Raw genomic sequence first — 18,732 nt, 5'->3', positions numbered from 1 at the left:
ATACTCTGCAGCACTGTCCTAAAAAACAATGTATAGGCTCATATACACACACTCCCTCCATCACTTATGAAACACTAAAAGTGTGTGGTGGTGTCTGTATCTGCAGAGACCCTGCCCTCTGCCTGTATTTTCTTTCTTATATTCTGACATTTTGCTGTGCTTGGGACGCTCCTGCGCCTCACTCTGTTTGGCAGTGGTGTGCAGCTGCCAGCCAATTACAGCAGGCAGGTTTCAGACTCTAAAACTGTTGCACTGTCCATCTCTGTCAGAGATGCAGAAAGAGTAACGCACATATATTGCTTTGGCTGTGTTCACACAAAATTGGGCATTGTGCAGAGGTGTGGACCTGCTTATTTGTGTGTTAGAACATAACTGAGGTGAAACAATCAGAACATTTTGTTTATCTGATAAATTTTCTGTGCTTCATCCTGTTTGGCTGTGGTGTGTAACCCCTAGCCATTACAGCACCTGAGTTTTGACATCGAGACCCTATGAAAATGTAGGGCCCAATACTAACAACGCATTCTCCGTCTCTTTCCTCTGCTCTGTCTGTGAAAGCTGCAAAGTTTTACACATACAGGCAGAGCAGACTCAGGATCACTTTGTCTATATTCAAAAAAAAATTGGCATTGTACAGAGGTGTGGGCATGTTTATTTGTGCTTTAGAACACAACAGCTGTCAGAAAACAACTTTTTTTTTCTCAGATTCACAGGTTTGTTCTTGTTGATGGTGTGAATGTTTTAAAGTGAAACATGACTTCTTGCTATGTCAGTGGCTGTGCATGTAGATGCTGCAGCCAGTAGATCCTTCAACCTTTGCTGCTTCCCTCTTTCAAACTGTTTTTTTTGACCGGAATACACTCATGGGCACTGAATAGGAAAGACGGAGGCTGGATTAAAGAGCAGCAAACCCTGAGAGGATCAACTATGCAGTCGACATCTTTCGAGCATGCAGTCGGACCAGCTGGATGCACTGCAGCAGACCACCCCCAGAGGAGTGGAGGTGAGCGAGTACCAGAGCAATACTACAGCTTCTGGCTAATGTCTGGTCAGGAAAATGCAACATTCGGAGTGGGCCAAGCAACAGGAAATCAGAGACTGTTGTGCCATATCCTACAGAGGCCTGCTGCACAACATCCCTGTTGCACATACACAGGCTGACAACATGCAAGACTCCAGCAGGACAAGGGGAGGCGCACTCTGTGTTTGTACACTGATAATGCTTTTTGCACAAATGCAGTCACAGTTGGTGGACACTGTCTACTAGAAGCTGAACTTTTTATGTGAAGATGTCGACCATATAATCATCACCATCTTGTTGCTGCTGTTTTACATTCAGCAAGAGCTATTCAAAAAATGCACTACACATTTATTTTGTCAGTGTGTACATGTGCATGTGTGTATATATGTAATTAACTGTACATATTGTTTCATTTATTTTGTTTTAGATTTTATTCTATTCTTCTCAAAACTTACTTAATTAATTTGTGTATATGTTGTATGAAGGAACTACAACTCTTTTTTTTGTACAACCCTGTGTTGTATAATATAATACATTTAGACCTTGATTCCTTGATTCCTGATTTAAAAACTTTTGCATTAAGCACACTTCAGTGACGCAGATTGACACACAGTTTCTTTGTGTCCTTTCTCTAAGCCTTGTCCTTTGTAGGAAAAGTGACTGAGTGAGATTAAATTGTGATGACTCAGCTCCAGTATGAGGATATTTTCAGCCATGTTTGATGACTGAAAAGCCTTTTTACCTGCTGCTGGTCTCCCACTTTGCAGATGTAACTAGAAAGATTATAATGTCACGCAAAGCAGCATTTCATTTCATTCATTCCTCTATGATGCCTCCATGACACTCATATAGTTTGTATCACCTTTTAAAAAACTGTTTATAATCAGTTTCTCTAAGATTGCTGCTGCAATTCCTAATGTTTTTATTTTTCTTTTAAATTTAATTTGCTTGCTATATTGCTTTTATTGTTGAGTATCTGTTTTTGACTTGAATTATTAAATGTGAAGCACTCTGTAACTGCTGCTTTGAAAACTGCTGTATAAAAAAGCTTATTGTTCTTATTATAATTGCATGTCAAGACCAGTAACACGTGTCAGTAAACACTCACTCGTCACACGTATCCCTGAAGGGCGGCCGTCTCTCCAGAGAGCAGCTGCGTGTGAGCTGCATGCCGCTGCCCTCCTGGCTCTGATTGGCCGGCTGGTCCTGCAGAGAAGTGGCCCGTAACAAAGGTAAGCTGGGCGGCGTGAGGAGCGAGCCGTGACTCCTCTCACTTTGCCCTTTGTCACACGACTGCCCTTCGCCCTCTTCGGCCTCAACCTGCACTTCCATAATATCCGCTTCACTGACCCCACCCGCCTTTCGCTTGTCCTCCTCTTCCTCCTCCTCCTTCTCCTCCTCCGCCTCCTCTTCTTCCCTTTCATCCAGCACCCAGGCCTCTCCAGACTGATCCTCACCGGGCTTACACTCTGCGTCCTTGATGGCTTTCTGGTAGAGCTCAGAGAAACTTCTGCAGAACATAAAACAACAGCACACTCAGTAAGAAGATTGGACCTTTCTTTTTTCATCCAGGTTCTCACTGCAGTGTTGAGTCATAAATTAATCTAGAAGGCAAAAACAAAGACGAGATGGAAAAAAAAAGAAGCTATATTTGTCTAAGTGTCCATTATATTCCTTTGAAACCACCGAGCCTCTAGTTCCCGTGAAGAATTATGACATCTGTGTGACAATTTGTGCTTTGTTGTCACAGAACAAGCATTTCAGAAGTGAAATATAAATAAACTAAGGGGGGTTCTCTGAGGATGCTTCTGCTGCCAGCTTTGAGATGTTGCTCTAAAGTTGAGAGCTGCAGCGGTGTCCAGTTTAATTTTTATTCATTCGAACAGTTCTGTCCTCGGCTGTTTCTCTCCTTCCGACTTCTGGTCCAGGCATTTTACCCAAATGTGTGGGTCAACCTCAAACAAATTAGAACACAAACAAACTCCCTGATGTCCTCAAAAGTCTTAAGGAAAGTTGTATTTGATTTGAATGTGATCCTACCAAAAAACTTTTCAGTGCAGGCATTTTGTGAGAAAAAAGGAGTGAATGTCAGACAAACTACAATAGAAAATCTGATGAAAGTCAAATGCTTATAGTTTCTGTTGCACTTTGCTTGGGTTCGTGTCATATATTGCCTGTACTATTCAGCTGAGTGGAAAGTGTGCTGGTTAACAGTGGGACAGCCTGTGCCAGGGTGATTAGTGATCATTAGAGCGATTGATTGGTTGTTAGCCAGCTGGTGTGACACTGGCTGCAGGCCGTCATCAGCAGCAGAGTAAGCCGTGACCTCAGAGTAGCACCTCTCTTGTTTTCCTGACTTGTCCCACTAACCCCTTCCTTCTCATTTGCTGTCAACCTCTCCCTCACCCCCCCTCTGGGACTACTCTTCACTTTCTAGAGCACGCTTTATACCCATGAGCCCCGTCTCCAGTCTCACCCTGTGTCTATTGACCCAAACATGCCCTCGTTAGTGCGCTCTCTCCTCCTCCTGCACTGTAAACACCAATTTGCTCACTCAACTTAAAAGTTTATTGTAAACAGCTTGAACACAAAACTTTTAATGTGCACAGAAAAGAACTTTGAGCTGATTCAACTTAAAAGTTGACTGATCATAGGTTGAATAATTACTTTTAAGTTTCATTTGAGCTAATGCTAGTGCTTAAAGCTACTACAGAGAACTTTTCAAATTTTATTGATTTTGGAAGCCCTTGTTGATAAAAGTAGTAGTGTCTCCACCGTAATAACCACAAAATATAATGGCACAAATAAAATTATTTAAAGAAATATCTCCAACTCTTTCTTCTTGGCTAGCTAAGGGTCTGAAATTGTAAAGTTACTTAATAGTGGCGTACAATATAATGTCACTGCTAATAGACTGAGGCTAAAGCTGCATTGCAGCTAACACTGGTCCTATGATAAAATAAGATGCAGAAATCTAACAGCAGATGACAGAAATACACTCATTAACATCAGAAAAGGAAATGCAGGTATTAGATAATGTGCAGGCCACACAGCCAGACCAGCTGGCCCATGACTGCCCCAGAAAGAGAGCTGGAGTAAGAGCTAAGTTAACCCAGGTTAGATCGAAGCAATCAAGCGAGCCAGAAAGGTGCGTTTACCATCAGCCCACTTTGATTCTGCACCAGCCCACACCCTCCTCAAATCCCTACTTAACAAATCCCAGTGTAACCCCTGGGTATAGGCCATGAATTTGGCAAATGCAATGGTGTCTAAGACAAGCTTGGCTAGCAGTAACGTTACTGTAGCTAGTAAGCTAGTCAGCTGGACATGCTAACATTTGCAGCTCACATTAGAACAGATAAAGTCAAAGTTTAATCCATTCCTCACATGTGTGCTCTTGTGTTTCATGTTTTTGAAAGACTATGAAAAAGATGCCACCATCCAAACTCGTGCGATACTGAGTCTTGGTTTTCTTAGAGCCCGATCAACATGTCCTGCAGGGACTAGTTAAGGTTGCTATTGGACAGTTGCTGTTTGGAGGAGGGATTTTTTTTTATTATTTTGGTTAACTGAACTTCAATAAACTTTAATAAGATTTTAAGTTGAACCAACAACTATTCAGTCACACTGACAAACAAATGCTTTCCTTTTATATTTTCTGCACCTTAAAACCTCTTTAACCTCTAAAAATAAATGTTGCTTTGACTGTTAAGAAAACAAAAATGTTTTGTTTTCAGCAAAAAAAACCCTTCAACTCTTGTTCGAATAATGTGTTTTTGTTGTGTTAAGCGAACACAAATGATCCGCTTTGTCATATGAACATAAAAACATTGAGGAAATATTTTTATTGTTCTTTTTTTTAAGTTCGTTCAACCATCAAAATAAATTCCAGTTGCACAGTGTGTGCTGTCAGTTGGATAACAATCACAAGGAATGAATGTTTGTGTCAAATGAACAAGTTTTCATGCGATTTAATGTCAGAAGTGGCTGATTCTACTTGAGGTTTCTGCCTGTTTAAATCAAGTTTTTCCTCAGTCTTGGTGCAAACTGTTGGGTTTATAAAGAGTGATCTGCTTTATATGAAGTTCCCTCAGATAACTGTTATGATTTGACACAACACCAATAAAAAACTTATGTGTGGACTTCTGTGTCATGTATGAGGTTGACACCCACCTGCGAGGTTTGCCATTCTCGTCCGGTGGGATAACGGTGATGTGGATCTTGTGCGCAGTGCGGAGCAGCCTGGTCCTCTCCTCAGGACTCAGGTGAACCAGCGAGTGTCCGCACAGCCTCACTACACGAGCCCACAGTTGCAGGCCTCCGCTCTCGGCATAACAGAACCGCTGCAGCTCTGTCACAAAACCCTCCTCGTTCATCAGGAAGCCGGGCTGTCCGACTCCGTCACGCAGGGGGGTGACCTCAAAAGCCTCACAGCCTCGAGTAACCAGCTGCAGGAGAAGAAGAAAAAGACAATGAATGATGTAATAACAATAATATAATAATGAAGTTTAGTGTTACAATGTGCTACATAAAACACAACAAAAAAATACACAATAATGTCTGTATAAACAGGCAAGCATAAGGAATAAAAGAGGAATGAAACATAAAAACAATGGATGATAAAAAAAATACATAAAATATGTGAATAAAATGTAAAAACAATTTGTGAAATAAAACTTTAAAATATAATGAACAGTGCAAGACCTATGTGCGATGTCAAGGACGAAGTACAGTCTAACTCATTCATTCATTCATTCATTTTCTGTAACCGCTTATTCCGTAAGGGTCGTGGAGGGCTGGAGCCTATCCCAGCTGACATTGGGCGAGAGGTGGGGTTCACCATGGACAAGTCAGCAGTTCATCACAGGGCTGACACACAGAGACAAACAACCACTCACGCTCACATTCACACCTATGGGCAATTTAGAGTCACAATTAACCTAGCATGCATGTCTTTGGACTGTGGGAGGAAGCTGGAGAACCCAGAGGAAACCCACACAGACACGAGGAGAACATGCAAACTCTGCACAGAATTCGAACTCAGGACCTTCTTGCTGTAAGGCAGCAGCGCTAGCCACTGCACCACAGTGCTGCCCCACCAGTCTAATTCAATAGTTAAGAATTAAGATTACAAGAAAATCATTTTAAAAAATAAGTCTTGAAAAGTGATTTAAAAGACGATACGGATGTAGCAAGCTGGAGTTCTTCAGGCAAATTGTTGTTTCTGCTCGAGGACTTGAGGCTGCACTCTGGTAAGCAGTGGCACAGCAGTTCAGATATATATTCTGGGGCCACACCATGAAGGGCTTTTAAATTAATAAGTAAAATTTTGAAATCAGTCCTAAACAAATGTGCGGCCAATGCAAGGTCATTAAAATTGGGGTAATGTGTTCTCTGTTATTGCTTATTGTTAGAGGTCTCGCCCCTTAAAGAGACCTTTACAATAATCCAACTATGAGGAGATAAAAGCATGAATAATAGTTTTGGGGTCATTAACAGTCAGCACTGATCGTACCCTAGCAGTATTTCTCAGGTGGTCGCAACAAATCTAGATAACCTTATTTGTGTGCATCTAAAAAGTTAGGTTGGAGTCAAAGAGCAAACCCAGGTCTCTGACATTTGATTTGAAATGAACTTATGGAGGACTAAGACTTAATTCACTAGACAGTTTGTATGAATGGAGAGGTTTGAAATGTTGCTTTACAGAAAGATACATCAACATAACAGTGTAATGAAATAATATGGCCAAGTGGGGGCATAAAAAAATCATCAAAATTGGTCCCAATATCGACCCCTGAGGAATTCCAAAATTTACTGAGGTGTAGGGGCAGACATGGTCACTAGAGTTTGGTATCAAAACTCGTTGCCAACATGCCACCAGTTCCAATACACACGCTTAAGTTTGAAGCTGTAGTTTATAGAATGCCAAGAATACAACTCAAAATTTATTTTGCTGTTCTTTAACATTGTAATTTGTGCTTCTTTTTTACTTAATCCTAATGGTCACCAATAGAAACCAAAAAATTGTTTTTTAAATAAGAATAAAACCACATCAGAGCCGTCCCTGATATCCATGGATGGTATCCAGACAGCCGTCCCAGAATGTAGTGCTTCAGCCTCTCAAGCAGAATTTTGTGGTCAACCATGTAAGTGAATGAATGTATGAATGAATTAGAGAGTCAGCAGACATCTCTTGCAAAATTTAAAATCCAGACACAATGACCCACCTCTAGCCTCTGCACCACTTCTCGTATATCCTCCGCCTGGCTCTCCATCACACTGATCGACACTGATTCCCCTCGCTCGTAGTAGATATCCAAGCAGGGCCCGCCCTCCTTTGGCTCTGTCACTGCTTTCCAGCCAATCACATCCCTGCAGGAGCAGTTAAACACCACCCTGCGTGTGCACCTCTCAATGAGCACCACCGACTCCGCTGACACCCCAAGCAGACAGGGCAGCCTGAGCTCTCCCACCTCCCCTTCCTGTCCACTGTTGACCATCACAGCCCACACCAACGCTCCGGCGCTGTGCAGCTCGGCCCCTTTGGCGCCCTTCAGCTTGTCTTTGCGCTTGCCTCCCAGAGAGAGCAGGGGGAACTTGGTGGAGGAGTCAATGGGTGTGGTGGTGACGTAGTTTTCTGCCAGGTCCTTCAGGTATTCCTGCCGTGTGCGGGTGGCCATGGAGCGGAACTTCTCTGACTTCTCTGCAGCATTTTCAGCATTCACTGCCTTCGCCAGGAGGAAGTCTCTGAAGGCAGGGGAGCGCGGGAACCGGGCGCCCTTAGGGAACAGTGGGCCAAATAATGGTATGTCTTTAGAGCGTGTCACCGCCACCCTGAGAGGACGAAAGGAAAAGAGGAATGACAGAGTAAGGGAGAGGGGACTGCAGAGACACCTCATCTATGTCTTGTTTTCAGTGCTTCGGTGTAGTTCTCGCCAGAATCAAAAACATTTACACTGAATCTGCTGCAGCCGTGCACAGATTTTCTCCTGAGCTGCCCCACAACTACTATAATGTAAGCAACAGTAACACCTGACTCTACTTTGATTACACTTCCTATGACACTGCGTGGTCATCTCAAGAGATTTCAGCCTGTAAGAGGAGGGTAAGGTCGTTTCTAGGGGGTAAAAAGATGGATTTATTTTGAAGACAGTTTAACAGAGAGTCAGACCTGTAATAGGTTTTGTCAGTGCAGGGCTCATGAACCTGAACGATGATGAAGACGTGTTGGAAGTGGGAGCGGATGGACTTTGGAGTGAAGGGCAGGGCGCCTGGCTCCTGGAACACGATTGTCACAATGTCGTTTCCGATGTGTCGCTTCCTCAGCAACTGACGGAGCAAAACAGACACACAGAGGAGCATATTAAACCAGCAGGCCACAGTCATTATGGTCAACTGAAAACCAATTGTCCACCAATATGTGCCTTTTCTGCATTTATGGTGGAAATGTCTTTGTTTATGTAGCGGAAAACACGAAATCCAGGCACCAGGCACCAATTCAAAATATAATGGAATATTCTGTAGTGCTTTCAAATAGTCTCCTGAAGATCAACTTTTCTCATCACAAATGCACTGAAATTATTAGCACTATTATTTAGTTTTATTGTTCTAGTTTTACTGTTGAATGCAGTGGTGATGTTGCAACTACATTACTGTCTGTATGTAGTAGAGGTGTAAATTTCTTGTGTTGATTATATGTATTTTCTTTGAACACAGACCTCAGGGAGAGTAGTGTTTGCCAGGGAAATGACTGATTGGGATCCAAACAACAAACAAATTAGAAACCAAGGCTGTTAACTGAAGCAAAGGCTAACTTGAGAAAAGAATAGGGCTGAAGTTAATTACCTCAAGCACAGTAAGTATTTTATAAAATATCCTTTCATGATATTACCAGGCTGTCACTATCGATGTTAGCACAACTCAATACTTAAAAAATACAGTACTTCAGAGCTGAGTAGTAGACTACAGAGTTTGTTACATCAAGGTCATTGAAGCATCAGGGAACTTTTTTATGACTTAAAAAAATACCACGTCTCTCAAACAGAACTGAAATGAAACCAGAACTGAAACTAAAAACACAATATTTAACTAAAACTGCAATGCGGACAATTTAAAGCGTGTCCTTTTCTTTGCCACTACCATGTTTTTTCATATTTAAACCTTTAATCTACATTCGTTCGCCATGTCCAGTTTCTTTGTGAGTGACAGCGAACAGGCTTAAAGCACAGACTGAACATAAAGAGCCGACAGTCAGCTGCACAGGAAGGCTGCCTGTGAGGCGACAGTGAATACCTTCATGGTGGGAGTGAACACTGGGGGGCAGGATTTTTATGTCATGCTTGTTGCGGAGCACAGAGGCTTTTTCTAAAGCATTTACCAAAGCATGACAGTCTGAACAGAGATGGGTAATGAAGGTTGTACCGAGACTGATGCAATTTCTTTAGGAAGAGAGGTGAAACACTGTCAGTCTGTGAACTCAGTGAGATGAAAAAATGCTTCTGCAACACAAAGGGCAGGAAAAGGAAATCATACGTCATATCTCATGGGTTTATTTTACCTGTTGTGTGTTGTTGGCTGTGTAGGGCAGCATAGTGGACACATGAAACATAATCTCATAGTCTTGGTAACGCGTGTAGAGGGAGTGTGTCCCCGTGGAGTCCGCTACAAAAGCACAAGACACACAAAAACACGGACGTCACACAAAAAGATTTAACAAAATCCATCAATGTCTCTGAATGAAAGACTAAACTCAAACTGTCACAGTCAGGCTGAAATGTGTCCCATTTGCTGTTCTCTGCTGCTCACTGAAGGGAAAACAGCTTGCAGATAATCAGCAGTGACTATGCTATTTCGCAGACATTACTCAGATTACATGTGGCCAGATAGCAGTTATCTCAGGCTCTCATTGCTGCACTGATGCCCTTCGGATAATGGTCCTGCGACAAGGTGAGATCCAGCCAATGGATCGGGGTGTGGCGGTGTGTGTTTTCAGCTCACTCTTGTTGTCCAGCTGAGCTCGGTATTTCTCCCAGCCCTTCAGGCGCACACGCTCCCCGAGCAGATCCAAAAACTCCTCAAATGCCGGCCCCGAGCTCTCGTTGTTGTACATGTCCTCCTCTGAGCTCTGCCCGGCCCGGCAATACATCACTCCAACCTTTCGTTGGAAATTCAGCTACATCAGAAGACAGAGAAGCACAGGGTTTATAATTATCCCCACCACAGTATTAGATATGTCTCTATTAGCATTCATTTCACAAGTTAGCCTTAATAATCTTGCTTGTTTGGCCTTACTATTTGGTTTCTGTTCTTGTATTGCCTCCTGGACATCCTGCTCTTGTTTTGTCTGTCGAAGCACTTTGTAAATTCTGTTTTTAAAGGTACTATATAAATAAAGTTATTATTATTTATACCATGTTTTCACTGAAACTGGCTTCCTGATCACTCGACATCTCACTTTACATCTTAAAAACCTTGTCTGAAAAAATCTGTTGTAAAAAGTTGCACACCCACACCATACATTACATCATTTGCCCTCTCAATCCCCCTTAGAGTTCAGGGCAGGCGGCTCAATGTTTCAAACAAAGATGGTTTAGTTTGTCAAAGTGGTTCAATGTTTTTCTGGAGTTAACCTCAATGGTGGAGCTAGATGCTGATATTTGATGTAGGTGGCTTTAAATGTTCAGCAATGTCTGCAATGAAATACAAAAAGTCATAAAAATTACAATTACAGTTAATCGAAAGATTATCAAAATTGCAATATGGCCAAGTGAAAAGTCCACATCACAGAAGCTGCAACTTTTTATCAAAGAAAATATATGTGAAAAAAAGCCATTATAAGAAAGAGCCGTAGTATTAAGGAGGTGCCCTGGACTACAAATCTGGTTTTCCAGATGTAAGGAGTTTGTTCGGTACAGACCCAAACAAATGTCACATCATCATAATTTTAATGGTTGTTTTTAGTGAAAATGAAAATTGTGATGCAAAAATAATCATTCCCACTAAATGTGAGTCATATCACAATGCAGCATCTGTCAAAATAATCGCAATATCATTTTTTTGTTACCATATCCTTTAAATTATTAACTGAAAATAAAATTTAAATAGAAGCTAAAATTACTTCCAGGAAAAAAATAAAAAGGATTGTTGTGCTGTTGCTATGTGTTGCTTGTGCCAAAATGGTGTTGACATTTATTGTTGCTGTGTAATTGTATTGCTATTCTGTTGTTTCTTGTTGCTTTGCATGGCTTGTGTTCTGTCTTGTGAATGCTTTGTTGCTGTCTTTATGGTGCCCTGCTGTCACTGTTCTGAGAATTTTATCATTTTATAGGTTTCAAAACATCTCAGCAAAAGGACTGCAGTTGAAAATTAGCCAGCTGGCTAACACTGGCACATGTACAGAAATGTTGATTAATGCATGTTGTCCTTACAAATAAAATAAATGAAATGAAATGGAAAAATAAGCAAGAAAATGGCAATTCAATTACTTCCAGTAAAACTGTACAGTAGAAAATAACAACCTTTTTTGCTACTATGGTTTTGCATTTACCGTCTAATGTTAGTGTTCAAGTTACTATAACATTATTTATTTCCCTTTTATAATGATTATATATATATTGGATGATATATTATCATTTTAATATTTTTTTTTACATATTATTTATTTTTTCCTCATTTAAAAATATTTTGTATCAGATTTATACATGATACTTAGGGTTTTTTTTATTTTTGGAGAACAAAGAACATGCATGGAGGAAATAAGTAAACCAACATTAATTAGCACTTACTAATCATATATAAAGAGCAGATGTAATAACTGCACTTTGCCATCTAAAGACAGCTGATTGATTGCTGTGGACAGTAGGTGTACACTTCAGAATATCAGTTATTAGATGCTCCAGTTTGACCTCTGAAAAAGAGCTTTTATGCTGCGGTTTGTTACTATCCGATGTCCTGAAAAGCTTTCTGTCTGTCTGATGCATGCAGCAGTGTTTAGTGTCAGCACACATGGCCTTAACTCACCCCCTGCTCGTCCAGCTTCAGCAGGGTATCCCGGACCTTGGGGGAGTTTGAGGCCAGGCGCAGGCAGTGCAGGTTCAGCTCAGGCATGATGAACTCCAGCAGCCTCTTGGGAGACAATCCCCGAGGGGTTGTGTGACGAGCAGCAGAAGGCACCGACTCCTCCAAGATGGAACCTCGCAGTGTCTTCATCTGTGGAGACGATTCACATTCATCACATCCAGTTGAATCGATTTTACACACGCTGAACTGAACCGGAGGAGAGAAAAGTGAAGGTTTTACCTCTGTGGTGCGAAAGATGATTCTGCAATTGTACTGAGCGCCACTGGATCCTTCTTTCTCTTCTCGACGGAAGCTGATGGCCACTGGACCGAGGCGATCGTCCATGCCGAAGAAATTCTGGTGTTCTGTGATGACAATATGGTCACATAAATACAACTGTGAGGAACAATAATGGAAGTGCTGCACTGAGTCAAAAACAGTGACAGTGTTTGGGTTAAAATATGGTGCTCAAATGAGAACTATTAGGGTGGGAAGGGGCCGTGAATCTTATAAACGTAATAAATTCATTATCACAGCCACCACATGAATGAACAGGAACAAGCTGCTGATTCTGAAGCCCTAATATGGAAACAGGACTCTAGTCCTTTGCATATAGCTGAAAAGCAACTTTATTATTTGCAGGGCTACTGCCAGCAAATTGGGTGCCTTAAGCACAATTGCTTTGTGGTGCCCTAACCCGCACAGAGGAAATATTCAAATATCATTTAAGAAAGGTGAAAAAAAATATAAGCTGTATGCCAAAAACTGCATGTTGAATAGCATGTCTGTGAAGGGGAGGCTCTTACGTACCCCGAGAACCTATTTTCATTCAGATATCTTGAGGTCTGAGGTCAAGGGAACTGTTTTAAAATGGCCATATGACTTGGCCGGTACCACTGGATGCCTTAGGTCCTCTAGTTTCACGTGATATCAGTATCTTTACATTTAAAACTGAGCACGAAGCAATCATACCTGATGTGAAAACACTCTAACATCCATGCAAATGTAAAGGATGTGTGGAAGTATGCAGGCAGAGGCAGTTCCATTGTTTGGAATAGACATATCTATCTTCATATGTAAATGGACTTTGGAGCCAGTATTTAGTTTGTCCAGTCTGGGCTACTGTAGAAACATGGCAGTGCAATATGGTGGACTGGTGAAAACATATGAATACTTTATTCCATTTCTGCCATGTTCTGCCCGTCACCCCCCCTAACAATTTCTGGCACAGTCCTTCAATGATAAGATGAGAATGATTAAAACCTGCTCAGAACTGAAAAGCGATTGTTGATCCTTGACTGAACAACTCCACGGTGTACTTCCATTTAAGCTGAAATTGATTTTCATCACTGTGATATTATAGTCTCAATCAACTGGGCATAAATACACATTAGCCAAAATAAAAGCTGACTCGCTCTGCAAGTACCTTTCATGTAGAAATATTTGCGATAGTAATGGGCTCCCAGGTCTGCGTGCTCGATGAAGTAGTTGCTCTTGCCCTGCTGCTGGACGTTACTCTCTCTGGGCTCCTCCAGGACCGACACTGCGTCATTTGGGGTTCGCAGGCTTGACCAGAGTCCCCGCCTGCCCTGGGATCGACCCAGACCCACCTGCTCCTCTCCCCCCGTCTCGTTGCGGAAGTGGGGGCAGCTGAGCAAGAGCTCATTATCGTTGCCATCACCTTCGTCCAGCAGCAGCGACTGCTCAGGATCATCTGCGTTCCCCCCGTTGCCTCCCCCGCCCTGCGCAGGTGAGGATGGGGTGACTTGGGAGGGGGGGCGCAGCTGGGAGGCCGCTGAAGCTCCTGAGGTGATATTCTTTTTGCGTCCAATGCTGTCTCTGTTTGTGGCTGCCTCGGTGAGGTCAAACAGGATGCTCTGGACGTCGTAGTGGGCAAAGTTCCTCACCCAGGCTCCACCCCCGACGTTGTCATATGGACCTGGTTGAGGGATCAGAGGTGGGACGGGTTTGGTCTTCTTACCTAGACCTTCAGGCTTCGGCGGCTTGGCAGGTTTCGGAGAGTCTCCTGTGGAAAGAGACAGTCCCCGAAAGAACCCGTCAGGCTCAGGTGGGTTGCCCTGCAGTCCTAAAAGCAGGAAAGGGTCTTTGAAACGGAGGGCATTTGGACTCAGGGGCCCCTGGTCGTCTGTGCTTGCCTCCTGGGCTTGAGTCTGTCTCTCTAGTGAGGACAGGCTGCCGTATTCCCTGTGAAGCAGCACGCCTGAATCCCCCTGAGACCCCGCACCCACCTTCTCGCCAACTGCCCGAGCCGCTTTGCCCCCTGACTTCCCGGAGGAGTCCAAATCTCCCAAGGTTACATCACTGTTGCTTCTCTGCATGATGTGGCCCCGGCCCACTGACCGCAGCCCCACGCGGCTCGGGGTGAGGCTGTCCCCATCAGCTCCATCGCCCTCCCTCCGGGGCGGCCACTCCACCACGCTTGCTTCACGTTTGGGGTCAAAGCTGACGGTGGTGATAGGAGGCCGCATGTTCTGACGGCGGAACTTGCGGATGAAGAGGTCATCTGACTGCATGGTGCCTGAGAAACCGACTCCAGTCCAACGATCTTTTCTCCAGAGCTTTCTGCTCTCCCAGTTAAATTTCTGTCCTGGTCTCTATGGTGCTGGTGTGAAACGGGAGAAGTGCGCACAAAGATGAAGTGAAAGCAGCAAATACAGTCCTCATTCACACCACTTAAGATGGCCGAACTTTCTCAACCTTTGGGTGTTCATAGATGCCTCTCTGAGGTGCAACACTTTGAGTTCTTGAGTGTAAATGAAGAAGATTGAGGACAATATGCAGCTGTGTCTGTGTGGGGGTGCATCCAGGTGTGCAGGTACGTGTTTTGGAGGTGATCCAGTTGTGGGGTGCTCCTTCCTGTGGTGTAAAGATGAGAGGAACATCACTGGAGCCCAACTCTCTGTCCTCCGTGTAGGAGAGGCTTTGTCTCTATCCACCCTTCTAACATGGCGTCCATTCGTCTGCACTCTTCAGTGCCTGCTGCTTCCCTTTTGGTCTGGTCCACTGGCCACCTGTAGAAATAAAAAGAGAAAGTATCCAGTTTAAGGTTTTACATTGAATCAATCTCTCCAAATTTAAACTTTCAAAATTTTACCCTGATGTAGAAATGCAAAATCCCAAGCTGAACTAACACACATGTTCTGGTCATGTCCTAAAAGTTTCTGGTCTCTCTTGGAGTGGTCCTGCCTGTTGTAAGGATATGTTTTTGGAGGTGAAATTCTCACATCAAAGCAGCTAAATATTATTGCTTTTAGTTGTTCTCTCACACACAGAAGGATAGTACTTCTTTGGGAGTTGCTTGCACCCCTGTTGTCATCATCCCTGTTAGAGGACCTGATGACGTCCATGATGGAAAAAACCAAATCTGTCATTCATTGATCAGCCCAGACTAATATACTTATGACAATTGCTAAAACTTATTATCTGACTTGACTATTAATAGTTAATTTGTACATGGTGCTCTGTAATCATTGTCCCTGAGCCTGGTACTGAGATGACAGCATCTGCCCAGTTGGGCAAGAGGGTCAGGAATGCACTCGGTTGAAGTCAGTTTTTACTTGCCCCTGCAAGTCCAACTGTTTTATTTACTAGAGGTAATCAAATAAGAACAAGGACTAAATGTAATTGTCATATTTAATACAAGGCTGCACAGTTTATAAAATGTCAGCCAATAATGAGAAATGTCCATCCTAGTTTGTCAAAGTCCAAAAATGTCTCATTTTGTCAGTCCAAAAACTAAAGAAATATCCATACTTGAGAGGCTGAAAGCAGCATTTTCTGCCACTTAGCATGTTTGTCTGATTTATTATTATTTATTTTTCACCTTTTTTATATTGGTGGAGGCCAGAGTGAGAAATACCAACACGTGAAGGGACAATTCTTTCCACTCTTATTGTATTTGTATATTTCTGTACACCTTCCAATAAAATATTACTGGGAAAAAAACGAAAAAAAAAGAGAAAGAAACGTCTTTTTCATTCTCATCTTTCCCACAGTGCTATTATCCTAATTGACAGCTTTATATTCAACTGTAGCAGCTTGTCAGTGAGTACACAGAAACACTTTGCAGAGAAGAATGGCTTTGATAAACAAGTATTGAATTCCAGCACTAAAGCAGCAAGCAGCTCTGACGTGTGTTTTATTGTTGAGTAATGCCTTGTACCTCTGTTTTCTGTTTTCTTTCACTATTATTCTTTCCTTTACACACTTTCCGTTCCAAAGTTTCCCTAAATAGTTCCATAGCAGACTAAATGCTCACCACATCCACGCTGCACACGCTCACAATAGAATAGTATTAACAAAGGGGAGGGGGCCTTCCTGGCTTACTGACAGTGTGCCAACATACAAGAGAAATAAGTGTAAACTCACTCTCACCCGCACATACGTTCACACACAAACAGAAACAGTGTGTGTTGTGTTAGTTTACTCCTGCACCACTATTAATAGAATAACAACAGAAACATTATTAATAACTAGCATGCAATATTTAAAACAGCTGTTAAGTCACTGTAGAGGTTAAGAGTCATTTAAAGGCAACAGCTTTGTGCTAAAACATATGAAGTAGCTGCTTCCCTTTTTTAAGCCTTGACACAATTCATCGTTTTAAGGTTTCAACTTCAACTTACCAACAGAGTTGATTGTGTTTCAGGTACAGATCAGCCAGTCTCTGTCATCATTTCTCACTGGTGCCCTGTCTTTGACCAAACTGACGTCAATCAACTCAAGCCGAAACCTTGTGTCGCACTCAATAAGGTATGAGGCTTCTTCCTGTCTAGCTGTTTCACATGCATCTCCTCTCTCGCGCTTGCAGCCTAAAGAGCAGGTGCAGTGGTGCAGAGCTGCTACCAGAAAAGCTACTCACACATACACCAGCACACCAACGCACGGACACACACACACACACGTAAAATGCTGTAAAGTGAGGAAGTCACAAAAAAATCTTTGTTTCCCTTCCCTGCCTGCTTTCAGTCACACTCTCTCCATTTCCTCGCAGTAAGAGAATATATCAGTTTCATTTTAGCAGTGAAAAGGCTTTAGAAGGATGCAAACAAGATACTGATGTTGAGCTGTCACAATCAGAGGTTATCAGTAGTTTCAATGGTGCCTCAAGATACACTCATGTGTGCTCAGGTGTTTAAATGCATTTCTATCATCTAGAAGACGTTCAGTGACACTGGACATGCCCACTGTGCAGGAAGTGTAGCATTTAATCAGCAAAAATATTCCACTTTTGAAGTACAAAAATGTTTGAGTTTTTGTGATACAAAAGTGGAATATTTAGCTCCTCAAAAAGAGGGAAAATAGGCTTTGTAACATATTACTGCTTAATATTGTTTGATGCAGCAATCTGCATCAGACACGTCTGCCCTAAAAAGATAAGAGCAGTAACTGAAAAGCTGAAACTGAGGGGAAAAAAAAGCTTTTGAATGTATTGTTTTACCACAAAATAAATAAATAAATAAGTCACTGATGTATACCTTAAGGGAATGATGATGATGGAAATGATGATGATGATGATGAAATGGAAAACACAATATCAACAAACAAAATTGGTTCTTTCAGCTTTGCTAATGCTAATGTTTGGCTAGTTGCCTTTTTAGCATTAATTTAGCTTTTTTCAGTCTCCATGACTGGATTCAACTCCTGCTTTACTTATGTGAGCCAAGAAACTTAATTATCAAGATGTTAGTTCACCAAAATTAGACTGAAATTTTAATAGTTACACAGCTTTAGCGAAGGCTAGCTGTGACTATTTCTAGCTAGCAAGCTAGCTCTGGGGTTTGGCTCTCTTGCTTTAGCTAGCTGTTGACCGAAATACATCTTTGTGGCATAAAAATATGTCAAAATAAATGTATTGGTCTTGACTGAATATGCAGCTAGAGGCAGACATGGTAGACATTCAAGTTTTGCTTTTGAGCACTAAAAATGAACTAATTTTGTTAAATGTAGACTTATATATATTAAACTTATTTATATATTTATAAATATGTTATATTTCACTTGTTTTCTTTACAATAACGTGCTACATGACTCATTAACATTTCAAAATGGGAAAAATGATTAAAGGACACCACCAACTACCAGAAGACAACTAACTTGAGGATTTAAAAGTGTAGATTAACATTACTGTGCATTTTAGAATGGCAGTGTGGCTCTGCTCATTCAGCGCTCTGAAACAAGCTGACGCAGACAGTCCAGGCACTAACTCACCGTCTTCCCAGCAGAGCTTGAGAGACCCAGCATTTTATGAAAATGATATTGAAAGAAGCATTCACAATCCACATACATCTAAATGCTAATACAAGAAGGGACTGCTGGAATGGTGGACTCAAATAACTGGAAAGAGACAGGATGCATATTTATGTATGCAGGGGCACAGTTAGTATTTTATTTTTGCAACTCTAGGTATCAAAAAGTCATAATTTTTATCACACTTTACATGCTAATTTACATTATATTTTATGTCATTTTGACACCTTAAAGCATTCCCTGAAAAAGCAGAAATGTAACTGGTGGAGAAACACAATAACCTATTATTTTAGTTTATACTACTAGAATTAAATTTACTGTCTAACTTATTTACTTACTGACTTGGAATAAGTCTTAAAATAAACACCATGGGCAGTTTGTTT

At 41.9% G+C, this 18,732-nt stretch overlaps 1 protein-coding gene across 10 annotated transcripts in view; it reads right to left on the bottom strand.

Annotated features, from left to right (window-relative positions):
- sipa1 (signal-induced proliferation-associated 1) overlaps positions 1-18,732 on the bottom strand; it is a 52,598-nt gene that overhangs the window by 10,818 nt on the left and 23,048 nt on the right. For 9 of the 10 annotated variants that reach the window (XM_084731062.1, XM_084731066.1, XM_084731069.1 and 6 more), the window contains exons 2-10: positions 13,506-15,111; positions 12,320-12,444; positions 12,041-12,229; positions 10,019-10,193; positions 9,579-9,682; positions 8,193-8,350; positions 7,249-7,855; positions 5,195-5,469; positions 2,130-2,531 (exon numbers count right to left, since the gene is read on the bottom strand). In XM_084731062.1, coding sequence (XP_084587188.1) covers positions 2,130-2,531; positions 5,195-5,469; positions 7,249-7,855; positions 8,193-8,350; positions 9,579-9,682; positions 10,019-10,193; positions 12,041-12,229; positions 12,320-12,444; positions 13,506-14,613 — 3,143 coding nt within the window. In that variant the 5' untranslated portion in view covers positions 14,614-15,111. Of the gene's footprint in view, positions 1-2,129; positions 2,532-5,194; positions 5,470-7,248; positions 7,856-8,192; positions 8,351-9,578; positions 9,683-10,018; positions 10,194-12,040; positions 12,230-12,319; positions 12,445-13,505; positions 15,112-16,725; positions 16,851-18,732 lie in introns of those variants that run through there. The other variant, XM_084731065.1, reaches the window with a different exon arrangement.

This window comes from Lutjanus erythropterus, chromosome 11 (genome assembly GCF_056507025.1).
Source record: "Lutjanus erythropterus isolate fLutEry1 chromosome 11, fLutEry1.hap2, whole genome shotgun sequence".
Taxonomy (NCBI): domain Eukaryota; kingdom Metazoa; phylum Chordata; class Actinopteri; order Lutjaniformes; family Lutjanidae; genus Lutjanus; species Lutjanus erythropterus.
This window is presented reverse-complemented; position numbering and strand designations above follow the sequence as displayed.